Source organism: Bos grunniens, chromosome 6 (assembly GCF_055505025.1).
Source record: "Bos grunniens cultivar Pamir isolate PY7600 chromosome 6, Bosgru_T2T1.0, whole genome shotgun sequence".
Classification (NCBI taxonomy): Eukaryota; Metazoa; Chordata; class Mammalia; order Artiodactyla; family Bovidae; genus Bos; species Bos grunniens.
Window position 1 is genome coordinate 46607024 of NC_141170.1, and position 27884 is coordinate 46634907.

The following is a 27884-nucleotide window of genomic DNA, read 5'->3' on the forward strand; positions in this document are numbered from 1 at the left end:
GTCAGAACATACCTAAAACAAAACTGACAACAATTATTCACTTGGAATCTGAAAAGAGGAACATAGAGATAAAACTATTTATAAACAATTTAGCTTCATAAAAGTTGTTTCCTCTTTGTAGTCACTCAAATAACTGGATTGGCAATGCAAGCTCTTTATGATTTATAACAAATTTTAATAAAGCTGTTATGTCATTTAATTGATGAATCACATTTCAGTTGCCATTTGACCAGTATTTTTTTTTTTTTTTTTAGATTCAGAAATGGAAAGTAAGACATGGATAATTAAAAGAGTCAATATAGCCCAAATCTTTTAACACAATGAAAGCAATAACAAACTGGTGCTAGAAAACTGACAGTAATGTTTAAGAAACATGTGTTATTTTATTTTACCTTATCAAATTTGGTTCTGTCTGCAACATCGAGATCAGAGGCTGACATGTTTCCCATATCCAACAAGGAAGATGACTGCGATCTGCGATTCCCTGAACTCTGAACACTGAGTTTATTTAGACTAGAAGTAGATCCAGTTAATTTCCCGGAACTTCCATGAAGACCTAAGAAATGATAAAACTTTAAAAGTTGTGACCTTCATGAATAAAAGATCCATGGCATAAATCAGGGCTCTCTTCTACTGTCCTGGTCTTCCAGGGCTCATATTAGTTAGGGCACAACTCTACCATATGAAAAGGATGTAGAGTGTCTTTCTCTTTCACTAAGATTTGTGTTCTACTTCTGAGCATATGTAAAGATAGGTGAAATCATACAGAATCACAGAATAAGACTGAAAGGGATCTTAAAGATCACACTGTACCCTGCCCAGTCTCATTACAGTTGCCTGATGATTTTTCTAAAGTAGATGAGGATTTCTTTTCCACTCAGAAGATATGACTATGGATGAAAGTCACTGATCCCCTAGAATACTAGCTAACATGATGATTGTATTTCTAGAAAAAAACTGCCATATTCCAATGTTATTTGCCTCTACATTAAATCAACATATTAGGCTGAACCATATGAAACTACCAACACTCAATTATTTTTGCCCTACTAAAAATGTCAATTACACATGACTCAATACATTCCTGAACTCAGACACTTGTTTTTTCAGCAAGTGAACTGATTAAAGTTCTTTTAAAAACTAAACAAAATGAAAAGAAAAAAAAAAAAAAAAACCCTGAATATTTGTTGTATTTAAAATACAACTAAAATATAACACATACGGTATTAACTATATTAATAAGGGACATCTGAGTTTAGGTATAAACACAGGTATCCATAATAGCCATGAGGAAAAATGAGAACAATATGTCTGGACAATATCCTACATACATCAAATAATTAAAGGATTTTATTTTTACAAGCAAATGTGATATTTTTATTCAGAATTAAATTTAAACAGTAAAACATTTTTATTCTTCTTGACTATTTCTCAGCTAACCTGTATTATTTGCTAATGGTCAGAAGGGACAAATAATAAAATAAGTGATAAAAAATATGATATATAGTTAGTTAGAGACAAACTTTGGCTTCATTATGCAAAATCTGACCACACATACAAGAAATTTTATAGTTTCTAAACACAGCCTGAAAACAAAAGTATAATGGTTAAGACTTTATATAAATTTCTGACTACCCACCATACATGTTTAACCATATTACATATTTCTTGGATGTAGTCATACCACTTCCTTTCTGTTGGTTTTCTTTCATCAATACCTGGCAACCCAGAGCAATCAATATTTCTGGTGTAACTTTTTTCAAGATAAGTAACTAATTTCTAGACATTAAACAAACATGCATTGAGAATACCTACTAATACACTAAGCATACTCACTCTCTGTTTCCTGTTTGACAGCACTTTCTTTTCGAGGCAGTGTAGCTGTGATGGATTAGGTTGCAAGCATCAAAGACAAAGACAAGTTAATAAACTGCAATTTGCACAAACCATGCACAAGAGGAAGTTAAAGCTCTAGTTTAAAAGACACATGCAAAGAACCATGAGCATCAAGTAACGAGAGATGCAACGTATGTTTAGTTGGTCAGCTACTGCTTGAGAAATTACATGAGAGAAAAGACTTTACTAGTCTTTTAATGTACTATTTTATGCAAATATTCAGGTAAAAATATCTACATTTGTAAACCTCCCCCACACTTTTAAATGATGTTTTTAAATCTCCTAAGCTGATGTACTTAAATTTAAAGACTATACTTGCAAGTTCTGATTTCTGAAGAAAACAGAGTTCAAGTAAATAATTTAATACAGTGAAAATTTAGTAGAATGAAGTTGCACATTTAAACATTAAATGCATTAACAATCCTGTATTCACTGAAAGCTCTTGGAAGGAATCTCCACTGTACTAAATAATTTTATACTCCCTCTGATAAAAAAATTATGAGTGGGGTTTTAAAACCATTTTAGAATAATAAGCTAAAATATTTAGTAACTTAACTGGCTCTGTGAACACAGAATAAAACATATGTATCAAAATACTAATTATTGGGAGATGGGTAGGTAGAAGGGTAAAGCTGAGCCAACAGGTCTAATGTGGGAACTGGAGCTCTTTCAGAGTCATCTGGTATTTCCTTTATCTAAAACCTCTCTTTAGTATTTGTTAGATCAATTGTAGAGATCGTCTTGTGAAACATTCTAAACCCAAATGAGAAGCTAATTTGAAAGGCAAAGAAAGAAATTACAGAATAAAACAGAAAATTAATGAATATAACTCTAGAAATATTTAAGAAATAGAAAACAATGTGTCAACTCCTGCCAAACAGGGATAGTGATAGCTGCTATCGCTAGGCAAAAGCTCGAGTATAAACTACTAATTTGCCACAGCAAAAAACATGTAAATCTTCCCAGCCTTGTCTGCCTGAAGTTTAAAGGAATATGAAATGATAAGGCTGGACATTACAGCGACCAGTAGGGAGGGATGCGCTGGAGCCACTAGCTGGTCAATCTGAACAGTACCTTCTGGTGGCCTTAAGGTGTCACTCTACTAAGCTCACCAGTTTCAGAGCAAAGCCTAATGCTGCATATATTTTTCTTTTTTAAAGTAGTTAATAAATACTACTAGTGCCCTATTTGGACTCATAAAAAAGTCTGTATTATTTATCAGCAAGAAGTAACAATATTCCGATAAATTTTAAATATCCTTAAACAATTTCTGCTAGAGTATAAGCATCAAGAGGGTAGGGTCTTTGCTTATGCTGCATTCTCAGTACCGAGCAGTGCTTATCATATAATGCTATGCTATGCTAAGTCACTTCAGTTGTGTCCGACTCTGTGTGACCCCATAGACAGCAGCCCACCAGGCTCCCCCGTCCCTGGGATTCTCCAGGCAAGAACACTGGAGTGGGTTGCCATTTTCCTCTCCAATGCATGAAAGTGAAAAGTGAAAGTGAAGTCCTCAGTCGTGTCCGACTCGTAGAGACCCCATGGACTGCAGCCTACCAGGCTCCTCCATCCATGGGATTTTCCAGGCAAGAATACTGGAGTGGGGTGCCATTGCCTTCTCCGGCTTATCATATAATAGGTAATTAATAAATATTTACTGAATGAATCTTCCAGTCAGGACTGAATTTAGTCTTGTGTTCAAGACTCTCTTTGGAATCAACAAGATTTCTTAATTTAGTGGAGAAACACTGAAAAAAAAAGTTTCTGGCATATCATTTTTTAAGTTTTGGGTTAATAAAGATAAGGAAGTTATTATGTAAATGGGCTCAACTAACACATGTGTGTCTTATCTTAGTAGTAGAAAGAAAAAAATGAGCGATTTAAAAAATTATTACTAAATATCCTTTGCCTGTCTTTTCATTAAGTACATCTGAGGAGCACAAAAGAAAAAACACCAAAGTATCAATCTTGGGGGGACAATCTCACACCTCTGAAGATATCAGGGTAAACCTTCAGATCTAAAAAAGGCAAAGACTTTATAAAAACCTTACCACAAAGAAAAAGTAGTTTACTGGCATTTTAACATTATTTTAAATTATCTGAACTAAGTAAATGTTAAAGACTTGAGTAAAGAATGGTTCAAAAAGAGAGAATTCCCCTAAATCTCTACGATTATATTTTGTCTACACAATTTCCTTTTGTAAAACACATTCAATCTGACTTTCTATTCTTATTAGTATCTACGATGCAGCGTTTTCAGAGCAAGGAAAAAACAAAACAAATTTAAATTTTATTCATAATTACTTAATTTTGATCCACTGAAAAGTTATCTTCCCCAAATTTTAGGTTTCCCTTTTAATTGTAATTACTATTAAGAACTGATTTAAACATAATTTGAATCCTTGAAAAGGTATCTTTAAAAAGTTTACATTCTACCTATTTAGAACTTCTGAAGTCATTTGTATTTACTTGAAATTTATTTTTAAATGTTGACCAACAAGTTACATTTTCAAAGATGAACAAAATAGTTTTTATCCTCTGAATTCTGTTTATTATTTAGTTTTTCTTTTCTTGTAACTGATAACATCAAAGTAATAGAAACTGTAATTTTTTGGTTACTCTCCTATTCCTTATTGCTTAATAGATACATACAAGAGATGTAATTTTAACCCTGTTTTAAAAGTATCTTCTAAACTTGTCTTAGGTTAATTAAAATTTTTTTAACAAGATAATTTAAGAACTTCAAGGGATAAGAAAAAAAATCAAGGTTTTAGGTTAATGCAATGATACCACTAAGATACTATTGTACTTGATTTAAATTATATTTCAATTATGTCATTTATCTCAATGAGAATCTTAGGCTTGATAAATTAATATTATGATAGTGGCCATTAATAACCTCCCAAGGAGGTAGTTTTAGAAAGATTTCCCTTTTATTGCAGTAACAAGTGATGACAAATATACTAAATGAAAACATTAAACACGTAACTGTATTAATATGTTGTTTACTAAAAAGAAAAATTGATTTAACATATCCATGGTGAAACATTAACAAGGATATAAACACACTGTTTAAGAACAATTAACCTTTAGGATGAGTTAGCATTTCTGTTTCCAAAAGCCTATTGTCCCAATATTTTTATCAGTATCTTTACCAAAGTATAATACACAGATTCAAACCATTTAAAAAATCTGAACTAGTATCACCAATATATTAGTGTTGTATTAAAAAAAAAAAACCACAAACCAGTGAATCACAAAATAATTACCCACTACTAAAGATAGTCTTCTTTGTCCTAAAGAAAAGAATGGAAAGATGAACTATCAATTTCAATCAGGGCACAGGCTCCTTTCAACAAGCAAATGCTAAACTCATGGTTCTAAAGGGGAACTATGCAGACACAGAGGACACACTGTAGCCCTTTAAGGCCAGGTTTTGACTCCAATAGGCACAGAACTCCATCCAAAAAGAAGTCCAGAGATGGGTACATGCAAGAGCAGAATGTGGCCTCGGCAAATCATTTCCTTGCAACTTGATACTTTCACTGGTTATCCTTTTAAATCAAGTTTTTTGTTTATTTAACATATTTAGAAGCAACAAAAAAACTTCTTGTTTCAAAAATAACTCTTCAGAAAAATAAAGTATAATTACAGGAGAAACTTTGGTGACATTTGTATAGCCCCTTCACAGGGGAGAAAACACTTAGAAACTTTCTTTTTGATTCAAAATAGCCAGTGAGAAGTAAGAAGCTAGGAATCACTTTCACCTCCTTGTGGAGTGCAATGACTTAAGAGATCACAGACTTGCCTCCAACTGTTATAAAAGGTCTTTTAGGAAATCAGAAACTGAACTTTCAACATATGTCTCTTAATCTAGTACTTTCTCTACCAGACTGCACTTCATTTTCTGGCCAACTGCTTCTTCTGTGACTATATACAGTTGTCCCTGGTATCTGTGCAGGGTTGGTTCCAGCACCTGTCGTGGATATCAAGATCCATGGACGCTCAAGTCCCATAGGTGGTCCTCCACATTTACGGGTTCCGCATCTGCGGATATGAGGTGCACTGTACTTTTATGAGACATGGCATGTATTTACAATTGCTGTCAAATTCACATACTGCAGAATTTTAATCAGTAAAAGTAACTATTTAGAGACATACTTTTTCCATGAAAAACCTATAAACCAATGCATTAGATTTATTCTTTTACTAATTCTATTGTATCTCCTTCCATCTTGTCTAAAAAGTCTTAAAATTATTTGTCACAAATAAAGCAATTTTTAATAGAATAGAAAACAAACAAGGGGACTGAGATGCCTAAGCTTACCAAACTTCTTGCTTTCTTTAGTTGTGCCAGTCATCTTGATCTTTGCAACTTCAAAGAAATCTTTAATTTCTCTCTCATAGAGTCGTGATAAATAATCCATGTAATTCTTAAAAGTGAAAACAACACATACTCATTAATAAAACAAATATGACAATTTCCATTTCTCAATCCCCCCATATCCTTTGTGCTTATTTTGAATTTGTGGTCTTAAAATATTTGATGCATTTCAGAGGACATAAGAAGGCTATTTTCCATCTTTTAAAAAACTGAACTGGCATCATAATATTAACAATTTATAAAAATATGAAGTTGAATAATCAAACTCACATTTTCACTTTTATACATTCAGTTCAGTTCAATTGCTCAGTCATGTCCAACTCTTTGCAACCCCATGGACTGCAGCACGCCAGGCTTCCCTGTCCATCACCAACTCCCAAAGCCTGCTCAAATTCATGTCCATTGAGTTGGTGAGGCCATCCAACCATCTCATCTTCCGTCGTCCCCTTCTCCTCCCACCTTCAATCTTTCCCAGCATCAGGGTCTTTTCCAGTGAGTCACTTCTTCGCATCAGGTGGCCAAAATATTGGGAGTTTCAGTTTTAGCATCAGTCCTTCTGATGAATATTCAGGACTGATTTCCTTTAGGATTGACTGGTTGGATCTACTTGCTGTCCAAGGGACTCTCAAGAGTCTTCTCCAACACCACACTTCAAAAGCATCAATTCTTTGGTGATCAGCTTTCTTTATAGTCCAATTCTCACATCTGTACACGACTATTGGAAAAACCATACCTTTGACTAGATGGACCTTTGTTGGCAAAGTAATGTCTCAGTTTTTTAATAGGCTGTCTAGGTTGGTCATAGCTTTTCTCTCAAGGAGCAAGCCTCTTTTAATTTCATGGCTGCAGTCACCATCTGGAGTGATTTTAGAGCCCCCCCAAAAATAAAGTCTCTCACTGTTTCCACTGTCTCCCCATCTATTTGCCATGAAGTGATGGGACTGGATGCCACGATCTTAGTTTTCTGAATATTGAGTTTTAAGCCAAATTTTTCACTCTCTTCTTTCACGTTCATCAAGAGGCTCTTTAGTTTTTCTTTGCTTTCTGCCATAAGGATGGTGTCATCTGCATATCTGAGGTTATTGATATTTCTCCCAGCAATCCTGATTCCAGCTTGTGTTTCATCCAGCCCGGCATTTTACATGATGTACTCTGCATATAAGTTAAATAAGCTGGGTGACAATATACAACCTTGACATACTCCTTTCCTGATTTGGAACCAGTCTGTCGTTCCATGTCCAGTTCTAACTGTTGCTTCTTGACCTGCATACAGATTTCTCAGGAGGCAAATAAGGTGGTCTGCTATTCCTATCTCTTGAAGAATTTTCCACAGTTTGTGGTGAGCCACACAGTCAAAGGCTTTGGCGTAGTCAATAAAGCAGCATTAGATGTTTTTCTGAACTCTCTTGTTTTTTCAATGATCCAATGGTAATTTACACATTACCTTTCATGTATTTTAAATATAGCTGCATTCATACTATATAGGGTATTTGGGTCAGCACAATCAGGCTTTTCCAGTGTCATACACTAATGACTGCACAGTATTACGCTCTGTTGATGTTCTCAATTTAGTAAACCATCCTCCTAATATAGACTACTTAAGTGGTTTCGATGTTTTGCTGTGATGGACAATGTTACAATAAGCTTTTCATCTCTAATGAACTGCTTCCTTGGAATAATTTCCTAAGGGTAAAATTACAGTGCCAAAGAGTAAGGGATCTTTTAACTCTTCCTCCATGTTGCCATGCTGTTTTAAAAATTATTATACCAACAGACAGTATCAATGACATTGAAGCAGTACACTGAGTTTTACCATACCTTGCCAGCATGGGGTATTAAATTAACCCAAAATAGGTTACTTTCATAAGAATTTAATTACTACATCTTACAGTTTTCATAATCAAATAATTTATTTTTAAAAAACAAAATTTATTCTAGTTCAAATGAAAACATCTATTATTTAATAGGCAAACTCATTCCCTCATCATATATGCTTACTGTCATACAAAAATATTTTATACCCTTACAAAAGATTCAACAGTGGGAGACCATGTATTTTTCCAAATCCTATGTTAAATGCCTTATGTAGAGTTTCACTAAATTTAAATAAATCCACAGCAGAAAAACTTCTATGCCTAGTTATTCTTTTAAATTTATCACGGAATCTACACTTCAATTTCAAACACATCCAGTTTTAGAACAGTTTACTTTGCTTTAAACATCAGATGTAACTTTCAAAGGTATATCATTTAAATTATCTGTATACTGATTCATAGTTCATCATTGATTTTTTAAGATATTTTATAAATATATAAATATATATTAGATATATTTAGATATTTTATAGATAGATATGTCCTTATAAAAAATTTTTGGATGAAACATAATATAAAGCCTGCTTATTCCAATTTGTATGCCACATACATTTCCCACAGATTCTCCGTAAGTAAAGTTAAATAGGAAATTTTTTCCTGTGTTCTTTGTGTGTAACTTCAAAAGCAAATCTAAAGTTAAACAGACCCTAAAATTATTCCTATTTCACTTTTTCTGCATCTCATTCTTTGAATTTTAAATTCTCACAAAAACACTGATCACTGGAAATCAATGTAAATGACTGATCAACCTATAATTCATAAAATCATTAGATTTCTACTCAACTCACTCAATATAACAGACTGCATTCCAATACCCAAATTAAATGCACACTACTACCCAAGCAATTTAAACAGTCTCAAAACAGCTATTTTGCTATTTTGAAAACAGTGATTTGAGCAGACTACCGAAAATCACCTTCTTTTTCAATACAATTCAAATGACTGAATACCTTCCCCCAGGTTCTCAACAGAACTCAGGGGTGGGAAAGGCCACAGACAGGTGTGACTCTCAGTTCATTCATTTACTAAATTCAGAAAGATGTTTCTCACTGTACGTATTTTTCTTAGCACCCTGTATACAGCACCTAACTTAAAATCCAACTATCTTGAGTTTAAATACTGTTATCTCAGGCAGTATTTCCAACTTTACTTTGTGCTCACTGTAGAGTCTTACGGATAACACCATGTTTTATTTTCTATATTTACAAATATAGGACTGAGGCTGAGAGACGATGTCTGAGCAGTCTTCAAGACTGTTGGCCGCAGGGGACTATTAGGAGAGGAAAGATCGTTCCTACCTAAACATGGATGGACCTGATCAACCGCTCTACATGCATAATTCAGAGCCCCAGCTAGGGAGAAGGGATTCTGGGCAGCCAAGCTCATTACATGTCCAACGCACCTGTATTTTCCTTAGGCTCTAATTACATATACCCCAGATCAGGGGTTTGCTTAGATTCAGCCATAAGTAGAGTTGGGGCAGAGCCTAGTTATTCTTATCCCTAAAGAAATGAAGACAAGCTTTTCCTAGTCCTGCCAAAAAGTGTGAGCTGGGTACAACTAACCAAGTACAAAGGTGAGTGTAAGTCACTTCAACTGGGTTCAACTCTCTGCAACCCTATGGACTATATAGCTCACCAGGCTCCTCTGTCCATGGAATTCTCCGGGCAAGAATATTGGAGTGGGTTGCCATTTCCTTCTCAAGGGGACCGTCCCGAACCAGGGACTGAACCTGGGTCTCCTATGTCTCCTGTGCGGGCAGGTGAGTTATTTACCACTAGCACACTACCTGGGAAGTATGATGTATAAACAGTATCTGGATTTAATTACTATTTCTTACCAAAGAAACACTGATTTGTCAGGTTCCTTTTTTCATTCCTTTCTTTCCATTTCCTTTCATTCCTTTCTTTGTCATATTAATAAAATTCCTATTTTTGAAAACACTTGAGCAACCAAATTAGAGTATCAGGCATAAAACTGCACGGTCTGTCACAAGTTCAAACACAAGATAAAGTAAGATTCCTTGGAAATAAGATAATTTCATTTAAAAAAGCACATCAATATTGTCAATTTAAAATATACTGTGAGCAGAGAATGATTCCATAATTCAGTGCTAGATTGGCTACTGTCTTGCTTCTTCACTTTATATTACATTCATGAATGATACATATATATATAAAGATAGGGCAATAATATTCACTGAGAACACAATCAGGCAAAAAGCTTATTGATTATTTTACTCATTTGAATATTCACTAGGGGACAAAGCGCTTGTTGGCACAAAACTCTTAAGATGTAACAATATTTAATTATTCAAAATACAGTATTAATCCTTAAAACTTCAGAAGGCAAAGATTCCAGTCACACAAATATTATTCTGTAAGCTATCTCCAAATCAGAATTCTGCTGACTCAAAACAAATCAGAATACAACACAACAGTAGAGTACTGAACCCATGGGTTCCTGCTACAATGGCCATTTATATAAATGAGTGAGATCATGTCATTCTGCTACTCAAAGCCCATCAACACCCACCCCCTCTCATCTCTCTGAAAGTAAAAACCAAATTCTTAACAATGGTGCACAGTGCCTTCCAGATCTGCCCTGCCCACCTCACCTCTCACGCCCGCCCTTCTAATCCTGAACTTGGCTCACTGTGCTCCCTCCACAACGGCCTCCTGGTTGCTCCTCCAGTGCTCCAGGTTGCTCTTGCCTTGGGGCACTTGTGCTGTGCTGGGAAAGCTTTCCTCGGTAATTCCCACTGCTCACCCCTGCTTACCTTTAAAATGTGTCCTCAAATGTTGCCTTCTCTGACCATCCTTTTTGAAACTGCAACCTTTCTGATGTCCCAGCATTCCCTGCTTTATTTTCTCTAGAGCTCTCAGCAGTACCTTCCAGCAGACTACAAACTGCCTTTTGTGTTGGCCCTTCTCCACTAGAATACGTACTCTCAACAGTCAAGCGTTCGCCTATTTTCTTCAGTGCTGTTATCTTTAGCGCATACAACAGTGTTAGCACACAATAGATGCTCAATTCATTTGCTAAGTGAATGTATGAATGACTCTTCTCTTGTCCAACTGCAGACATCTGTGTGTATGTGTGTGCTCAGTCACTCAGTCATGTCCAACTCTTTGTGACCCAGTAGACTGTGGCCACCAGGCTCCTCCGTCCATGGGATTCTCCAGGCAAGAATACTGGAGTCGGTTGCCATTTCCTTCTCCAGGGGATCTTTCCAACCCAGGGATCAAACCTGCATCTCCTACATTGACAGGTGGATTTTTTTTAATCATTGCGCCACCTGGGAAGCCCAAGTGGTATTTATCACTGTTCTAACCTCTACGTCTCACAAGTCTGGCACCGTCCTGTCCCTTGTTTTTGGATTCTCTCTTGTGATTTATAATCTCTATTCCTATTATCATCTTCCTCATTCAAGATTTCATTTCAGTTCATTATTATATTAGGTTCTTAATTAGTTTCCCCTATCAAGTCTTTTCCTATGTGTGAAGAATGCTGTTAGGACTCACAGCTCAGATTTTTTAACCTAACTTCTCATTCTTCTAGAATATGGAATTTCAGCTTCAGTCAGCCTGGCCTTCTTAAAGTCCTGGGAAAAGGGTCAAATCCAATGTTTTCTATGAAGTTTTCTCCTGTGGCTTCGGGTCATGAATTTCCTTTCTCTAAACTGCCATACATTTAAACTCATTTCCAGTTTAGCACTTAACTATGGCCAGCTGTTTTAAGTATAATTGTTCTTCCCTGGCAGACCTGATGCTCTCTGGAAGTAGGAGCATATGTGGGAGCCACTTCTTATTCTTACATATGGATTACAGTGAGTACAAAAGAGGCACACAGTGAAAATCTGGTGACTGACAAAGAGATGTACCATAATATGATAATCCAATTTTTCCAGCTAGTGTGTTCCACAGTCAGGAACAGAAATACCTATGTTTCTATGTGCCTGGAACAGTGGAGTGTTTGTTTAATAAAGAGGCATACTGCACGTGCTTAAAAGAATAGATTACAGATTCTTAGAAAGCAAATGCCTCACTGAAAATATCTTCATACTCTCTAGTTTTTATATTGCACATAAAGAAACTCAGGAAATAATTATTTAAACTGAATGATGCTTCAAGCTGCAGTATGGCCTAATACTATATTGAAGTTCAAAATATAGCTATTCTCCATTCAAGTAAATAAAATAAATGTTCTCCCTAGCTAATGAGCGCTCAGAAATTCAACTACTTGCTGCTTTTCTAAGAATATACAACAGTGTTTCATGTCACTTGCGGAACTGAACACATGACCTCTCGATTCTAAAAGATAATGCTCTATACTCAGTGAGTAACTGACGTCAAATCCATACCTTTGTTAGTCCCTCATATTTTCGATAATCGGTACTCTTTAGCCACTCCATCAGCTTGGCATATCGCAGTAAGTCTCTATGAAATGGATGATGATTAGGTAAAGTCAGTTCAACAGAGTGCTGAGCAAGAGTTGAACTCTGATCATGACCCTAGAGTGAATAAATAAGTACATAAATATCACTGACAGTATAAAGAAACATTGTTGTAACTAAACATCCTTAATAATGATCAAGCATGGCCAAGCAAAAACAACATAGAAATAGAAGAACTGAGTACTTACTTGTCTTTATCATGTGTGTATACAAACTGAACACCACCACCATAAAACAGTCATAAACACACAAGAATGACTCTCTGATAAATCGACTCATTTTATCTTTTAAAGTAGCTAAGAATGAATGTTTTAATTAAGTTTACCTCTCCCCTATCATTTTACAATTTACTAAGCAAATAAATATCATGATATAAACTGTTACTAAGAAACACACACCAAACAGGGGAAGTCATTCAGAACAAATTGTCTACATCTATGATATTTCCATTAGAGTCTACAATATTTAAAACAGCAGATGAAAATACACAGGATACAGAATTTCAGAACTAGGAAGGACTATAGATGACTGTTTCCTGGGCCTTCCAGGATAGCGCTTGGTGCTCAGTTGCTGGGTCATGTCCTATTCTTTGAGAACCCTATAGACTGTAAGCCTGCCAGGCTCCTCTTGTCCATGGGATTTCCCAGCAAGAATACTGGTGTAGGTTGCCATTTCCTCCTCCAGGGGATCTTCCCCACCCAGGGACCGAACCTATGTCTTCTGCACTGCAGGTGGATTCTTTACCACTGAGCCACCTGGGAAGCCCTTTCCAGGATAATCCCTAATATTAATGTAATTTTAATTTTTCCATTAATTTGCTAAACAAGCAACTATATAATTTTGTTTTTAATCCTTGACATGACTTATATAAATTAGTAAGTTTTCAAACAGCCTGAGACAGACGATGCATCCTGACTTTGTTTTAGAGTATATGGATCCAGTAGATCAGTTTATCCAATAGAACAAACTGAAATTCAAAGAGTTAAGTGATTTACACAGGTCACACAGGAGGAAGGCTAGAATCTGAACCTTAGTCACGTGAGTCTCACTTGTTTTCTTTTAAAAACATGCCAAACAAAATCATTTTAACCAGACTCAAAAATTGCTGAAGGTCAATACAAACATTACATTTCAGAAATGTTTGCCACATCAGGATGACTGAGATTCCACTGAATCACAGATATTAGATACTGTACACAGATAGAGATTAGTTTTAAGTCTGCTAATGTCTCCAAATTGTGTCTTAACTAAGTTACACTGACTAAAAGGAAGGAGTATTTGACAAACTTATTATTGCTGATAAATGTTTTTCAAATATTCTGCCCTTATTAATAATAATATTAGATATATTTCCATTATCCCACTCTTCCTCATTAATTTTTTCAATGATTCAAGACTCAAAATCATGGTTTATGTTCTTCAATAGGTGTTTACTCAGGTCACTGCATGTTAAGTTATATTATTTAATGTCAGGAAAGCTCTTCAATTAAAAACCTTCACCTCTTCTGCAAAATGGAAGAATCAAAATTTATAAAGAATTTTACAGTTTAACAAAGCTCTTTTACATATATTATTATTCGAAGCTTTCTACTTCAAGTAGCATTTTCAGATCACCATCATCTGAAAATTCACTGATATAAAGAACATCATTACCTTCAGACTATTAAGATATATTAAATATTGTTAGTGTTAACAGAAAGATTTTAGAGAAACTGGTTCCAAAATATATATAGGAAGAAGGAAAATCAAATACATAAATTGCTTAATTCAATCAATAATATAGATAACTATCCTAGAACTCAGTTGTGCTAAGAATTTGACTCTTTATATACTTTAAAAATTAAGACATTGTTTAAAATTTCTTATTATAGATAAATAAATTAGTAACGATAAGTGAAAACCTTTTGAAAAGGACTGGCCATTCTAGATGCCATTAAGAACACTGTGATTCATGAGAAGAGGTCAAAATGAACATTAACAGGAGTTTTGGAAGAAGCTGATTCCAACCCTCATGAATGACTTTGAGGTTTAAGACTTCAGTACAGGAAGTAACTATAGATGTGGTAGAAAGCAGGAGAACCAGTGGAGTTCTCTAATTGGAGACTCCAATTAGAAGTGGAGTCTAAAGATGTGACTGAACTGTTATAATCTCATTTAACAGATTTTTTAATGGATGAGAAGTAGCTTCTTATGGATGAACAAAGAAACTGGTCTCTTGAAATAGAATCTACTCCTGGTGAAGATGCTGTGAAGGCTACTGAAATGACAACAAAGGATTTAGTCTATAAGTAATATATAAACTTAGTTGATAAAGCAAGTGGCAGGATTTGAGAAGACTGACGCCAATTCTGAAAGAAGTTCTACTGTGGGTAAAATGCTATCAAACAGCATTGCATACTATACAGAAACTGTCTGAGAAAGGAAAAGTTGATCATTACAGCAAACTTCACTGTTGTCTTATTTTAAAAAATTGCCATAGCCACCCCAATCTTCAGTAATCACTCCCTTGGTCCCCCAGCACCATCAACATTGAGGAAAGACCCTATACCAGCAAAAAGATTATGACTCAGATGGTAGGCTCAGATGGTGGTTAGCAATTTTTAGTATTTTTTAAATAAGTGTGTACATTCTTTTGTTAGACATAATGATATCGCACACAACAGGCTACAATACTGTGTAAACATAACTCTTCTATGCACTGGGAAACCAACAAATTTATGTGACTTGCTTTACTGACATATTCACTTTACTGTGGTGTCTCCAAGGTATCCCGTACACACTGCTGTAGAGTTTTAAGTACATTCCTTTTAACACATCCACACAAGCATCTTGAGGGTAGGAACCATTTCTTATTCTTACATATGGAGGACAGTGAGTACTGTCACACCATGTGACACACAAGTCAGACACACAATCAAAATTTGATGACAGACAAAGACATGTGACACAATGAGGTAATCAAATCTTCCCGGACAGTGTGCCCCACAACCAGGAATAGAAATACCCTTGTTTCCCAACTCTTTGCTAGGTGACACGAAGTATTAAATTTAACACAAAGAAAATCTCTTTTCTGTACTTGGGACATCATCTTTCATCTTCTTCAGCACATTCCAGGTTGTTGCAACATTCTGGTTTTTAACATGCATTACTCACGTGTAACAATGCATATTAGATTTTCAGAACTGGGAAGCAGTCATTTTAAACAAAGCCATTAGTTTATAAGGCAAGGAAGCAAAATCACAAATAATAGCATGTTATAACAATTAAGGGTGGAGAAAAGATTATCACTTGCTGACTGGTATTTTCAGTACCATCTACAAATGTGGACTACACCCCTGCCAACAAGATTATTTTTAAAAACTAGGGAGTTGTGTAGAAATAGATATTATTGAAATAATAGTGTAAGAAAAATGTGCGTTAGTATTTCTTATGTAATTCCTAGGTTTACTTTTTTCCTCATGCTTTTTAAGTCAAGTGGAATGTTAAGAGAGTCTTCCCATTTCCCCCCTGCCCGCTTAGTTAGCTGATCTTCCTTTATGCTCCCATGGTACCACCATAATATATACTCTCCCTCAGTCTGTTTGTGTCCCTTCTCTAGACCATGAGCAACTAGAGGAAAGAATCAGCCTCTCATCTGTTCCAGTGAAATGTCTGGAATGCATCTTTAATCACTGGGCAAATGACTTCCAAATAAAGGAATGAGTGAGTGAATAAAAGAACGACAGAAAGAAAGGCAAGCAGAATGAGATTAAATGCCTTTTGCATCTAAATAAACTTTCTGTTATGGGACATTAAAAAAACTGCCACAAATATGGTTAACAGGTAGCTTAAATCAGTAAATTATAACTATAAAGATTCTGCTGCTATTAAGCTTAGTAAACTTCACAGGAAAAAAACAAAAAGAATCAGAGAAGCTGGAGCCAAAGTTGATGTACTCACAGGCACCGAAAGAAAGTAGGACCTGTTATAGAGCTGAAGGAGGGCCTGAGTAAACTAGTCAGAGATAAAATAAACACAATTGTTTCAGAATACTACAAAGTGAAAACAAATAAGAACCTAGAATTTCAGACAGAATTTCTGATGAACAAAATTTCACTCAACTTTCTTTTTTTGCCCCAAATCCCTATTAAAGAGATGATAAATACACAAAATCTAATTTATTACACCTAATTTATTTGATAAATATTGTCTAATTTATTATTTATTAAATAAAACACCTTCTATTCAAATCCTTCTAAGGTATACTTAATAGTAACATTTATAGCATTGCCACAACCTTAATTATAACACCCTTTCCACATAAAAATAGAGACAAAGGTTTTATATAAGATTAAATCAACTAGAATTTATAATTGAGTTAGTCATTTTTCTCATATTTATAAGTACATGGAGCCAATGAAACACTTAAAACATGGAATCAAGTCCCTGTTCTCACTTGAAAATATTGAAAAATAAAACAGGCCAAACATTAAACACATAACAAGTTTGGACTTATTTTTGTAAACAAGATTGTCTAAATGGGGTATATGTAATATGTAAGCATAATTATTTAAAACTTAGGGAATTTTAGCTAAAAGGAACTGTCTTCATAGGAGACCACTGAGGCTCCAAATACATCTATGAGCAAATACATATATATCTAAAAATATTAAAATCAAATAAATATATAAAGGAACATACTGTGCTCCCAATTAAATACATTAAAATTTCTTCCGTGACAATTTCTTTTTAAGCTACAGGAACATGACAGTAATATAATAAAATAAAATTACCTGTTGAACAAAAACATTGTTGAGGTGACTGGCCAGTCTCCGGGCAAAATTCTCTCGCAAATCACTGAAACGCTGCTGCTGCTGTTCAACTGCCAGAAGCATGTCATGGCCTGAAATTGTAACAACTTATTTAATGGGTTAAAGAGCTCCTGGTTGTCTAATGAGTACATTTATAACAGAAGCCATATTTCAGTTTTGAAGAACTCAAAGTTTTACTGGTTTATTCATGTGTTTATAAAAGAAAGGTAAGGGGGAAAAAACAGTGTAACTCAGCGATCCTCACACTGTGGTCCTGCCTCAGCATCACTTGGGAACAGTCAGAAACATAGATTCTAAGGCCTCCGACCAGACCTACTGATTCTGTGGTGGCACCTGGCAATTTGTGTCTTAAAAAGCCCTCTAGGTGATCCTGCTGCAAGCTCAAGTTTAGGAACCGCTGGTCTAGCAAAGCCTTATGGCATCTACTTTGTCCTAGGTCCTGTGAACAGCACTGAAGAAAAATCCTGGTGTTAACTTAGTCACTGATGGTCAATCAGAAGGTACTGAAACTAAAAAGTTCTTCGTGCCAATATAAATTATGTTTGATAGTAAGTGAAACTTGTTTCAATAGCTAATAATCTAACCCTAAACCACTTGCCTTGTGGACTTCTTGTCAACAGCTTTACACTAAGGCAGAAGCTTAGTTCCAGGTTCTTGGGCAGATTTTATGGTCATACCTGGTCGAAGAGCCACATTCATGCACTGCAGCAGGGCATCTGCGGCGTTGGTGCAGGCCTCAATGCCCCTGGAAGAAGAAAGATCTCCTTCCTGAAGTGCCTTTATATGACCTTTGGCCAGGTCCATGTGGTTCTGGAATGTAAATAAACACACCATTTGTCTGTTTACTCTTAGGAAGTTTACAGGTAAGATGCTACTCAATCCTATTACTGGGTCTTTGAAACTTCAGTATTTTTAAATCTTGCTCTCCTAAGGAAATTAGAAAATATTTACAAATGGGCTTTAGAGATCATTAGTTGTTTTTTTTTTTTAATTGTTGTTAATAGTTTATAATCATGCTTACCACAAGGAACTCAATCTCAGATAGGAGTTTTACATTATTAGTGTTACTAAGATGAATTAGGTGGTTGCTTTCCGAGATCTGATCCATTTGTTCTTTTACACTTTGGAGCATTTCCTCATAACTGCTCAGTTTCAATTCAATCTGATCCACCTCCTTGAGAGCCTCATCCAGTAACTTCATTAAGATGTTGACTTGCTTTTCGGAGGCCATGATTGACTGGATGTTGGCCTACAAAGTTAAAAAAGAGAAGTAATACTTCATATGCTTTAAATGAAATATCCATTAATCTCTTTGACAGCAGAATGACTTAGCAGCAGCCACAAAGGTTGACATACACACCTACACCTCTACTTTAATTTGCTACTTTGTGTTTGCATTCCACTTTTGTACATAGTATTTCAGGGAAGCACACTTTCCCTTATATGGAGGTTAGGGACCAGACCTCAATACTGCCTATTTAGGGTATGCCCCATGATGTATCATCAGTAATGGTGTACTCTCATTTCTGTAAACTAACTGGCATTAGGTTATACCATCTCTGACACTTCTTTTAGCTCTATCAACTATAAACATTTTCTATAATCTGCACTATTTACATAAAACCCTAAACAAAAGCATGCTGCTGCTGTTGCTGCTAAGTTGCTTCAGTTGTGTCCGACTCTGTGCGACCCCATAGACGGCAGCCCACCAGGCTCCCGTCCCTGGGATTCTCCAGGCAAGAACACTGGAGTGGGTAAACAAAAGCATAATAATCATCTGTCTTACTACCTTAGTTAAGAGGGTAGCAGAAGCATGCCAGTCTTTAATGGATACATAGAACTAATTTATAACTGTGGCATGATTTGTACTAATAGGATGTGGAAGAGCCTATTGCCATAAGATAGCTCCTTTTACAGTATTCTTTCTTTTCTCTTTCATTTGCAACTACTTTCTTTCCCCAAAGCAGCAACAAACCACCAACCCCTTATTAATATTTTCTAAAGATTCTGACTATTGATTCTGAATTCCCTGAAATACGGAAGCTTTCAAATCCAAAATTAAACTGCAAAGTAATATGATGACTTGGAACACAGATGCAACATTAACTAGAAAACACAAACCACAAAGCCACATTAAGAAGGCATATAACATGATATGGGGAAAAAATTTGGATAAAGAATTAAAATAATGTCATTGTATGAGTGATGCTAAAATGTCACATGTTATTTTATATACTATTCATAATAACTCACTTGTAGGTGCAGCCCAACTGTAAAGGCAGCAGAGCTCAGACCCACTGACATCTTACGCAGCAGAGCTGGAACTTGAACTGATTCAGGACAATTTTCACTTCAACATCTTGAAGTCTCTTCTAGGCTTTACTTCCTGAGAGTTTTACAAATTTGTAAGCTTGGACTATTGTAATCTCTGGACCTCAGTTCAACCTTACAACTTCTGTACCTTTCTTGTATAAAATGCCAACACTCTTTAAAGTCTTCAAAACATTCCTTATTTTCTGAGAGTTCTTCTTAAATGCATACTTTGCCTAACAAAACCACACTCCACCCCCCACCAAAACATTCTCATTTTAGATTTTTCTCACGAGAGGTGCCACTTGTAGCTTTTTACTTCCTAAAGATGTACATTTAGATACAAGCTCATATACCTGCATACAAATGAACAGGATCTATTCCAAAGTAGTTCAGAGGAGTCAAACATCCTCTTGCCCTGGTTCTCCTGTTTTCACTACACTATTTTGCTCTCTTTGGGTAAAGGATTCACTTCTTTCAGCTCACTCTCTCTCTTTCTAACTTTTACCTATTTTTTTCCCCCCAAACCACAAAAATGCTTTTCTCTTGCCCTGAACTATTCTGAAGTGTTTCAGAGGCAGGGGATTCAACCCCCAGGGTGGTTTCAGGTTGGCTACTTTCTATTTCCATCACTTCATATCAAGAACCTCCCCAAATTCAGAACCTCAGCTAACTGCCTTCACTGGCCTAACAGAAATGGTTCTGTCTTTGGAACAAGAACAATGAAAGATGGAGGGAGGGCAGCTGGTAATGCGCTTCCAGGGAAAAACAGCAGTAATCACACTATCCAGGCTTAAGCGCAGAGGCCGTAGAATATGAACATCACCAGTCTCCTCAGTTCACCACACATCACTAGTCACACGTTACAACAGAGGCTTACCCCATCTAGCACCTGCAGCTCTCTGGACAACCTTTCTGCAAAGGCCTCGGCATTGGAAATTGCATATTCACAGCCTTCCATCATTATTTCAATATCCTGCTCTTCTCTTGCATTTAACTCTTGGTATTCATCGACTGCCTCTTCATCACCTCCTGTCACACTCTGATTTTCTCCACTTGGAACAGATTCTTAAAAGAGGGTAAAAATTAAAAATAAAGTAGTAAAAAACTAGGAAGGGTAACAGCATTGTACTTCTACATAAGGTCAGTTATAAGCACAGGTCACATTTAGTGGCTGAAAAATAGGAAAAAAATGATTCAAAGTATATGAAAAAAAGACTTGTTTTTATGAAGAACTGCTTACGTTAACATAATGTCTAGTATAACAAAAGCATGCAGTCTAATTTATTGACTTGTGTTAAAACAGGCCTTAGTCACACTTTCCCAAAACATAATTAAACTATAAAACAAATATAAAACCAGAAACGAAACACATGCACAAACCTAGCTTTTTGTTTTCCTACCTGAGGTAACTGTTGCTCTAATACAATAATGCTTATGAATTCAGGACACATGAGAAACAATTTGCTTTCCTTTTTTTCCCAGGTAACATCTTCTTCCGTTATTTTTGTTCTTTTTGTCTTTGTTATGTTTTGTGTTTTCCTCCAAATAACTTTCAATTGAAATTTTAAAAATGTATCTACAATTCATAATTTATTTTGGGCAATGAAAATATTAACTGAACTTTCCATTTCTTTCTTTAAAAAATTTTCACATGCATTTATAAAATTTCTAAGGATCAGCTAATAGAAACTTTCTCAATATCTCTATAGTAAGAACAACAACATGGCCATGTAAGACTACAAAAATTTCAACTGTCTTCCTGCTTCAAAACAAAAGACCATGAGGTCAGAACTGAGATGTTTTCTACATAAATGTCTCAGTTCACTTTCTGGAAAGAACACTCAGCATACGGGATTTTATATAAATCTTGAGGTTAAGAGACATAAAATGAAAAAAATAATTTTACCCTTAAATAAACCTCGAAACAAAGTTACTGATTTTCAATAATTCATGGGACACCATTTAAAACACAAATTCCAAGTGTTTTAAATATTCATTATTTTGTATGAAAATGAGAATCTTCATTCAGCATGACTTGACATATGTTAACTTGTCCTTGAACAAAATACACCTAATTCAAAGTAAAAATGATTTACTCTTAAGAATGTTAATTAGGCAGGTTTAGATAACATACCAGAAAAAAAAGGAGGGGCTGAAACTTTTGGTACAGGAAATTACAGATTGCAGTACACAAATATAAGCTCCTTAGACAGCATCACCAAGCTCCTGGCCCTTCGAAACAGTCCCTCTGGAAATGTTAGTGTCCTGTGTGCAGCCTTTTAGCCACTAGGGGCAGGGAATGCCCAAATCATTCTATACACTCCTTACACAAGTAAATATTTTAAATAAATAAATATTTTAAATGATCGTAATTATTTCAGAAGTATTTTCTCTTCCATAAACAGTTCTTTGGAAGTCAATAATGAATACTATCATTAATTTTTATTACCATATGGATTTTGTTGTAATACATCTTTCCCTGCACACAATTTCATAAAATATGCAACCAATAGTAAAGAACAATGGCAAGTAATAAAATATTATGGAATATAATATATGGAATAGAATAAGAAGAAAAGGTGTTACGCACCTTCTGTAACTTTAGGCAGTTCTGGAGAGTAAAAGGTATGAAAAAAGCAGAGGAAAGTAAGCAAAGAATATTAGCTGGGTAGAAATGTACACAGGTTTAAATATTAAAAATACTACCCACATCTCATTTGAACTTCATGCTAAATTAAAGCTTAAAAGACAATGGCAAATACAACTACCAACTGGAAATATTCATAAGAAGCTAAATTTCCAGAGTTCATTTTTCTTATTCATTTTCTGACAGTGACTAAAAATACATTTATCTTTCTATTTTCTCTTAGTAACATACAGTACTGCTGAGACCTTGGAGGAGAAAACTGGAAAACAGATTACTCCCTGGGGATTATTTTTAGGTCAATTGTGACTCATGCATTTAGTCTAGTTATTTTCACTCAAGACCCAAAACTTTTACCCAGACACTCCCTCACAATGGATTAGTCATAAAAATTGTTAGAAAGGACAAGATGGAACCAATTTAAAACACACACAAGATATCAGTTCAAGTTGGCTTTTAAGAATTCAAGTCAAAGATTAAAAAAAAAAAAATCAGGCTGTAAGAATGAAAAAGAAAAGGCCAAACAAAATTTTCTGACTTAACCTGTTAACAAAGCTCTGTTTTAAAAATATTATTCTACCAAGAAGCCCCAGTTACCAGCATGAACGTTCAGTTGTCACCAACGAAAACTACTAAAGCTGTTACTGCAATGAACAGTCTTACTTGAATGATTATTTAGCTCTTAAAAGGAAATGGTGATAATTTCGCATTTGTTTTCTAACATAACCCAAAGCTTAGAGACTTAAAAAAAAAACCAATTAGTGGCCATGATTTTAAAGTCCAGTAAGACATTAAACTAGTTTATAATTATTAATAAAGCTACTATATAAACTCCATTAAATCAAAGCAATAGTTACTGATTTATAGAAAGTGATTTTCAAAATGAGATCCTTAAGGATCTTAGTATTCTTAAAATTGATCTCAATTAGGTTAATGTTTATAAAAATGTCTACACCTTTGCTTAAGGCTCTAAAAAATTAAATGTCTTTTCTTTTTTTAAAGCTAGTCACCTTATTCTCAAAAAACAGCAATACTCTTATTGATTTTGGTGCTATTCCTCAATGAGAGAAATACAGGTAGGGTATGTATTTTCCCATATTGTTGACTGAACAAAATATACTGGTTTAAAATATATTTTAGGCAATAAATAACATCTTGAAATATATATAATATTTGAAAACAGAACAGAAAGCTTATGAATCATTCACTGACCAGAATGTTCAATCCTGAAATGCTGAAAAAAAAAAATTAAATAGCTCAGCTGGTAAAGAATCTGCCTGCAATGCCAGAGACCCCAGTTTGATTCCTGGGTCAGCAAGATCCACTGGAGAAGGGATAGGCTACCCACTTAAGTATTCTTGGGCTTCCTTGGTGGCTCAGCTAGTAAAGAATCTGCCTGCAATGCGGGAGACCTGGGTTCAATCCCTGGGTTGGCAAGATCCCCTGGAGAAGTGAACGGCTAACCACTTCAGTATTCTGGCCTGGAGAATTCTGGACTGTATAGTCCATGGGGTTGCAAAGAGTTGGACACAACTAAATGACTTTCACTTCAGTCAGAGCACATTAAGCTAATATTCAAGGCTCGGAAAATTACCATAAATTTCTTAACGGTCATCGGAGGTGAATGTTGGCGAGATGGAAGCCCTGAGGCCTCAGACACAAGGCCAGCCCCACTGTAGGGAGGAGCACAGGGCCTGAGAGATGCCCCTGCCAGTTCCAAGCATCAAGCCTGAAACCAGTAACGGGCTCACTAATTAATAAGTGATGGACAAGGACACTACATTTAAGGAGAGAAAGACAGGCGGCCGAACAGCAAAGGAATTAAGTAAAACAAAATGGAGAAAGGACAGAGGCCAGTAGCTAAGCCAAAGAACAGTCTGAAGCACCTGAAGTTGACATTTTTATAGGTCAAAACGGTTGAATATTGGCAATTTCAGATATTTCAACTTGACAGAACAGAAGATTCTATTTTTAAATGCTAATATACAACTTAGGACAAATCTACTTATTTTTTTTCCCCTTAGTAAAGAGGGGCTACAACTCTGTCCATCTGCTGCCACTTCAATTACTTTCTTTGAGATGAGGAATACAACAAATTGTATCTGCAAGGCGCACAGAACCATCTTCTCACAACATGTGTGCCCTTATAAAAGAAATTTTCAAGTTAAAAAAAACCTCATTGTACATTTTCAATAACAGTAGATTTTTTGTCTTATAACAGAAAATAATCCCTAGTAATATTCCTGAAGATGTATGATCTAAAATACCTTAATTTACTTCATGTCTAAGGACTTTACCCTGGATAAAAGAATAATAATCGCTAATATACAACAGTACTTACTACAGCTTTGGCATTGTTCTCATCATGTTCATATATTAAGTAATTTAATCCCTACAATAATCTTATGGAGTTGATACTATTATCTCTGTTTCTGAGATAAGAGAAATTGAAACAAAGAGTAAACCAAGGTCACAAAACTATAGTAAGGGACAAAACCAAGATTTGAATCCAGGCAGTCTGACTCCAGACTTGTATTCTTAAATACTACACCAATACACTACACAAAAATACAGCTATAAAGATATTCATCTCAGAGTTGTTTAAAACAAGCAAAGACTGGAAAACTTTTAAAAAGTGACTACTTAAAAAATATCTAATACAATGGAATACTATGGTGCCATTAAAAATACTATTGAGTAAATGTTTAATAAGGAAAATGTTCACGATACATTATATGAAAAAGAATGGGAGGTAACAACATAAATTTATTTAAAAACAAGTATTTAAATATGCATAGAAAAAAAGACCAGAAGAACATCTAACAAAATGTTAACAGTAGTTATATTTCAGGATTAAGTTTATTAAGTGACTGAATCAATTTTCTATAACAAATAAGCATCACTTCTGCAATAAGGAAAATTATTTTTTAAAAAAGATCTTTCAGAGTTTTAATTACTTTGAAGAATGCCAAATTATATATTCACTTACAGATATATTTTATTTTACATATACACTTTTATTTAACTTTACCTTCCAAAAGTTGTGAGCTGACATTGACAAAATCAATTTTCTTCCGAAGATATCGCTGATTCAATTTCCAAATGCATGAAATAAATGCATTCTTTTCAGCAGTGCTGCTGGCAACCCATTTATATATTTTTTCAAAATGTAAATCAAATTCAGGATTTTCCTGCAATAAAAACACATAATAGATATCTATATTTCAACAAAACAAAAAGCTAAAATCACCATTAAAAATCAACTAAGTGACCTGTAGAAAATGGTTCAGAAAATTCAATTTATAGCAAAAATTTATTTGCTTCCCAAAAGAAGCTGGATTAAAAACAACATAGTTGGCAATTTCCCTTCTATATCCGTTAGGTCTATACGTGAAAGTACAGGATGTCTACTTAACGGCATGTGTTTCAGCTTCCTACTTTGTAAGATGACAGTGGTCTTGAGTTTTGATTTTTCTTTTTAAATTGCCTTTGGGGGTTTCAGAGTTACACTTTTTCTTTAATAATGTGCTATTATTCATAACTGTGATTTGACACTAATTCCTTATAACATATGAGAAAAAATACAACCTATACCTGAGTGTGGTTTCTAAGAACACATGAGGTGGAAAGCAGGGACTGCTCCTGTTTTCAATTCTGAAAACACAGAATAATTAAGAGTGTTTCAAAAGTAGAAAATACTGGTGGCCTTATTTTAATGAAAAAGAAGTTCAACTGATGTGAGAGAACTGCAGTATGCTCTCTACATGTCTCTTAAGTCAAATTACAGCAATAATTTCATGCCTTGATATTCTCCCTTGAATGCAGAACTACTTGATTACTATATAAAAAATGAAAACATATAGATGTACACTTTTCTTTACATCTAAGGAATTAAAAAATAGTCTCAAATGTTTTTAATGTTCTATAGAAGGCTAATCATACATTCAATTAGTTTAAAGTGTTGTTTAGGGGGATAAAATGTAAATAAAGACCACAAACATGGAAGAAAAGTGATACCAGACTTTTATTATGAAGATCTGAGATAATTTAAGGATTAAGACTTGACATACTACACTAGGATGGTTGTATTAATTAATTTATAGCTCAATAAGCAGAACTAAAATGACAAGCGATTAAAAACTTTCATTTACAATGAAAAAGTAGTTGCATTAAATTGCTGCAGTCACTATGAAAAACAGTATGGAGGTTCCTCAAAAGACTAAAAACAGAGTTGCTATATGATCTGGCAATCTCATTCCTGGGCACGTATTGGACAAAACTATAGTATGAAAAGATACATGCACCCCAATGTTCACTGCAGCACTATTTCAATAGTCAAGACATAGAAACAACCTAAATGTCCACCAACAAATGAATGGATAAAGATGATATGGTACATATATACACTGAAATACTGCTAAGTCACTTCAGTCATGTCCGACTCTGTGCGACCCCATAGACTGCAGCCCACCAGGCTCCCCCGTCCCTGGGATTCTCCAGGCAAGAACACTGGAGTGGGCTGCCATTTCCTTCTCCAATGCATGGAAGTGAAAAGTGAAAGTGAAGTCGCCCAGTCGTGTCCGACCCTCAGCGACCCCATGGACTGCAGCCTTCCAGGCTCCTCTGTCCGTGGGATTTTCCAGGCAAGAGTACTGGAGTGGGGTGCCACTGCCTTCTCTGATCAAAATACTACTCAGCCATAAAAAGAAAGAAATAATGCTATTTACAACAAATGGATGCAACTAGAGATTATCACACTAAATGAAGAAAGAGAAGGACAAATACCGTGTAGCACTTATATATGGACTATAAAACATGACACAAATGAACTTATCTGCAAAAGAGAAACAGACTCACAGATGCAGAGAACAAACTTGGGGCTGCCAAGGGGGAGGAAAAGGGGAGAAGGGGTATGTTGGGAGTCTGGGACTAGCAGATGCAAACTATATATATAGAGAGAGAGAATGAATAAACAAGGTCCAACTGTATGCACAGGGAGCTATATTCAATATCCTATGCTTAACTATAGTGGAAAAGAAAATGAAAAAGAATGTATGTATATGTCTAACTGAATCCCTTTGCTGTACAGCAGAAATTAACACAACATTGTAAATCAACTGTACTTCAGTAAAATACACTTAAAAAAAAGGTAATCGCATTAGTATCTATAAAGAAATCTAACAGTCTTGGCAACCAACATGAAACTTGATGGGAAATGATCTCCTCCTTGGGAATATTTCCCATAATGCCATAAAAGAAGCTGAGTGCTCCAGCAGCAACACTCACACAAATCAATGTGTGATGCTAAATGGCTGTTAGACTATGTATAAAAATTTTATGTTTTATATCCATATATAGCATACACACACCAAGGTGCTTGCATAAAATGAAAAAAAAATCCATTAAGCAAGTCAGCAATGAGGTGTCAGCTGAGGAATGCATTCAAATAAGCATTTAGCAATGTTAGTGAATTACACAAGTCAATGGGCTTATGAAATGTAAAACT

General features: G+C 35.2%; 1 protein-coding gene across 10 annotated transcripts in view; it reads right to left on the reverse strand.

Moving 5' to 3' along the window:
• The window catches only part of EXOC1 (exocyst complex component 1), a 54528-nt gene that overhangs the window by 15949 nt on the left and 10695 nt on the right, over window positions 1-27884 (reverse strand). For 2 of the 10 annotated variants that reach the window (XR_015165395.1, XM_086405684.1), the window contains exons 4-13: window positions 25410-25569; window positions 20612-20799; window positions 18443-18670; window positions 18099-18231; window positions 17383-17492; window positions 16550-16603; window positions 12518-12667; window positions 6224-6329; window positions 1837-1881; window positions 393-556 (exon numbers count right to left, since the gene is read on the reverse strand). Coding sequence is in view for 6 of the 10 variants with exons in the window: in XM_086405684.1 (XP_086261810.1) it covers window positions 393-556; window positions 1837-1881; window positions 6224-6329; window positions 12518-12667; window positions 16550-16603; window positions 17383-17492; window positions 18099-18231; window positions 18443-18670; window positions 20612-20799; window positions 25410-25569 (1338 nt within the window). In the remaining 4 variants the exon portion in view is untranslated. Of the gene's footprint in view, window positions 1-392; window positions 557-1836; window positions 1882-5165; window positions 5193-6223; window positions 6330-12517; window positions 12668-16549; window positions 16604-17382; window positions 17493-18098; window positions 18232-18442; window positions 18671-20611; window positions 20800-25409; window positions 25570-27884 lie in introns of all 10 variants that reach the window. The other 8 variants (XR_015165397.1, XM_086405688.1, XR_015165396.1 and 5 more) reach the window with 5 other exon arrangements.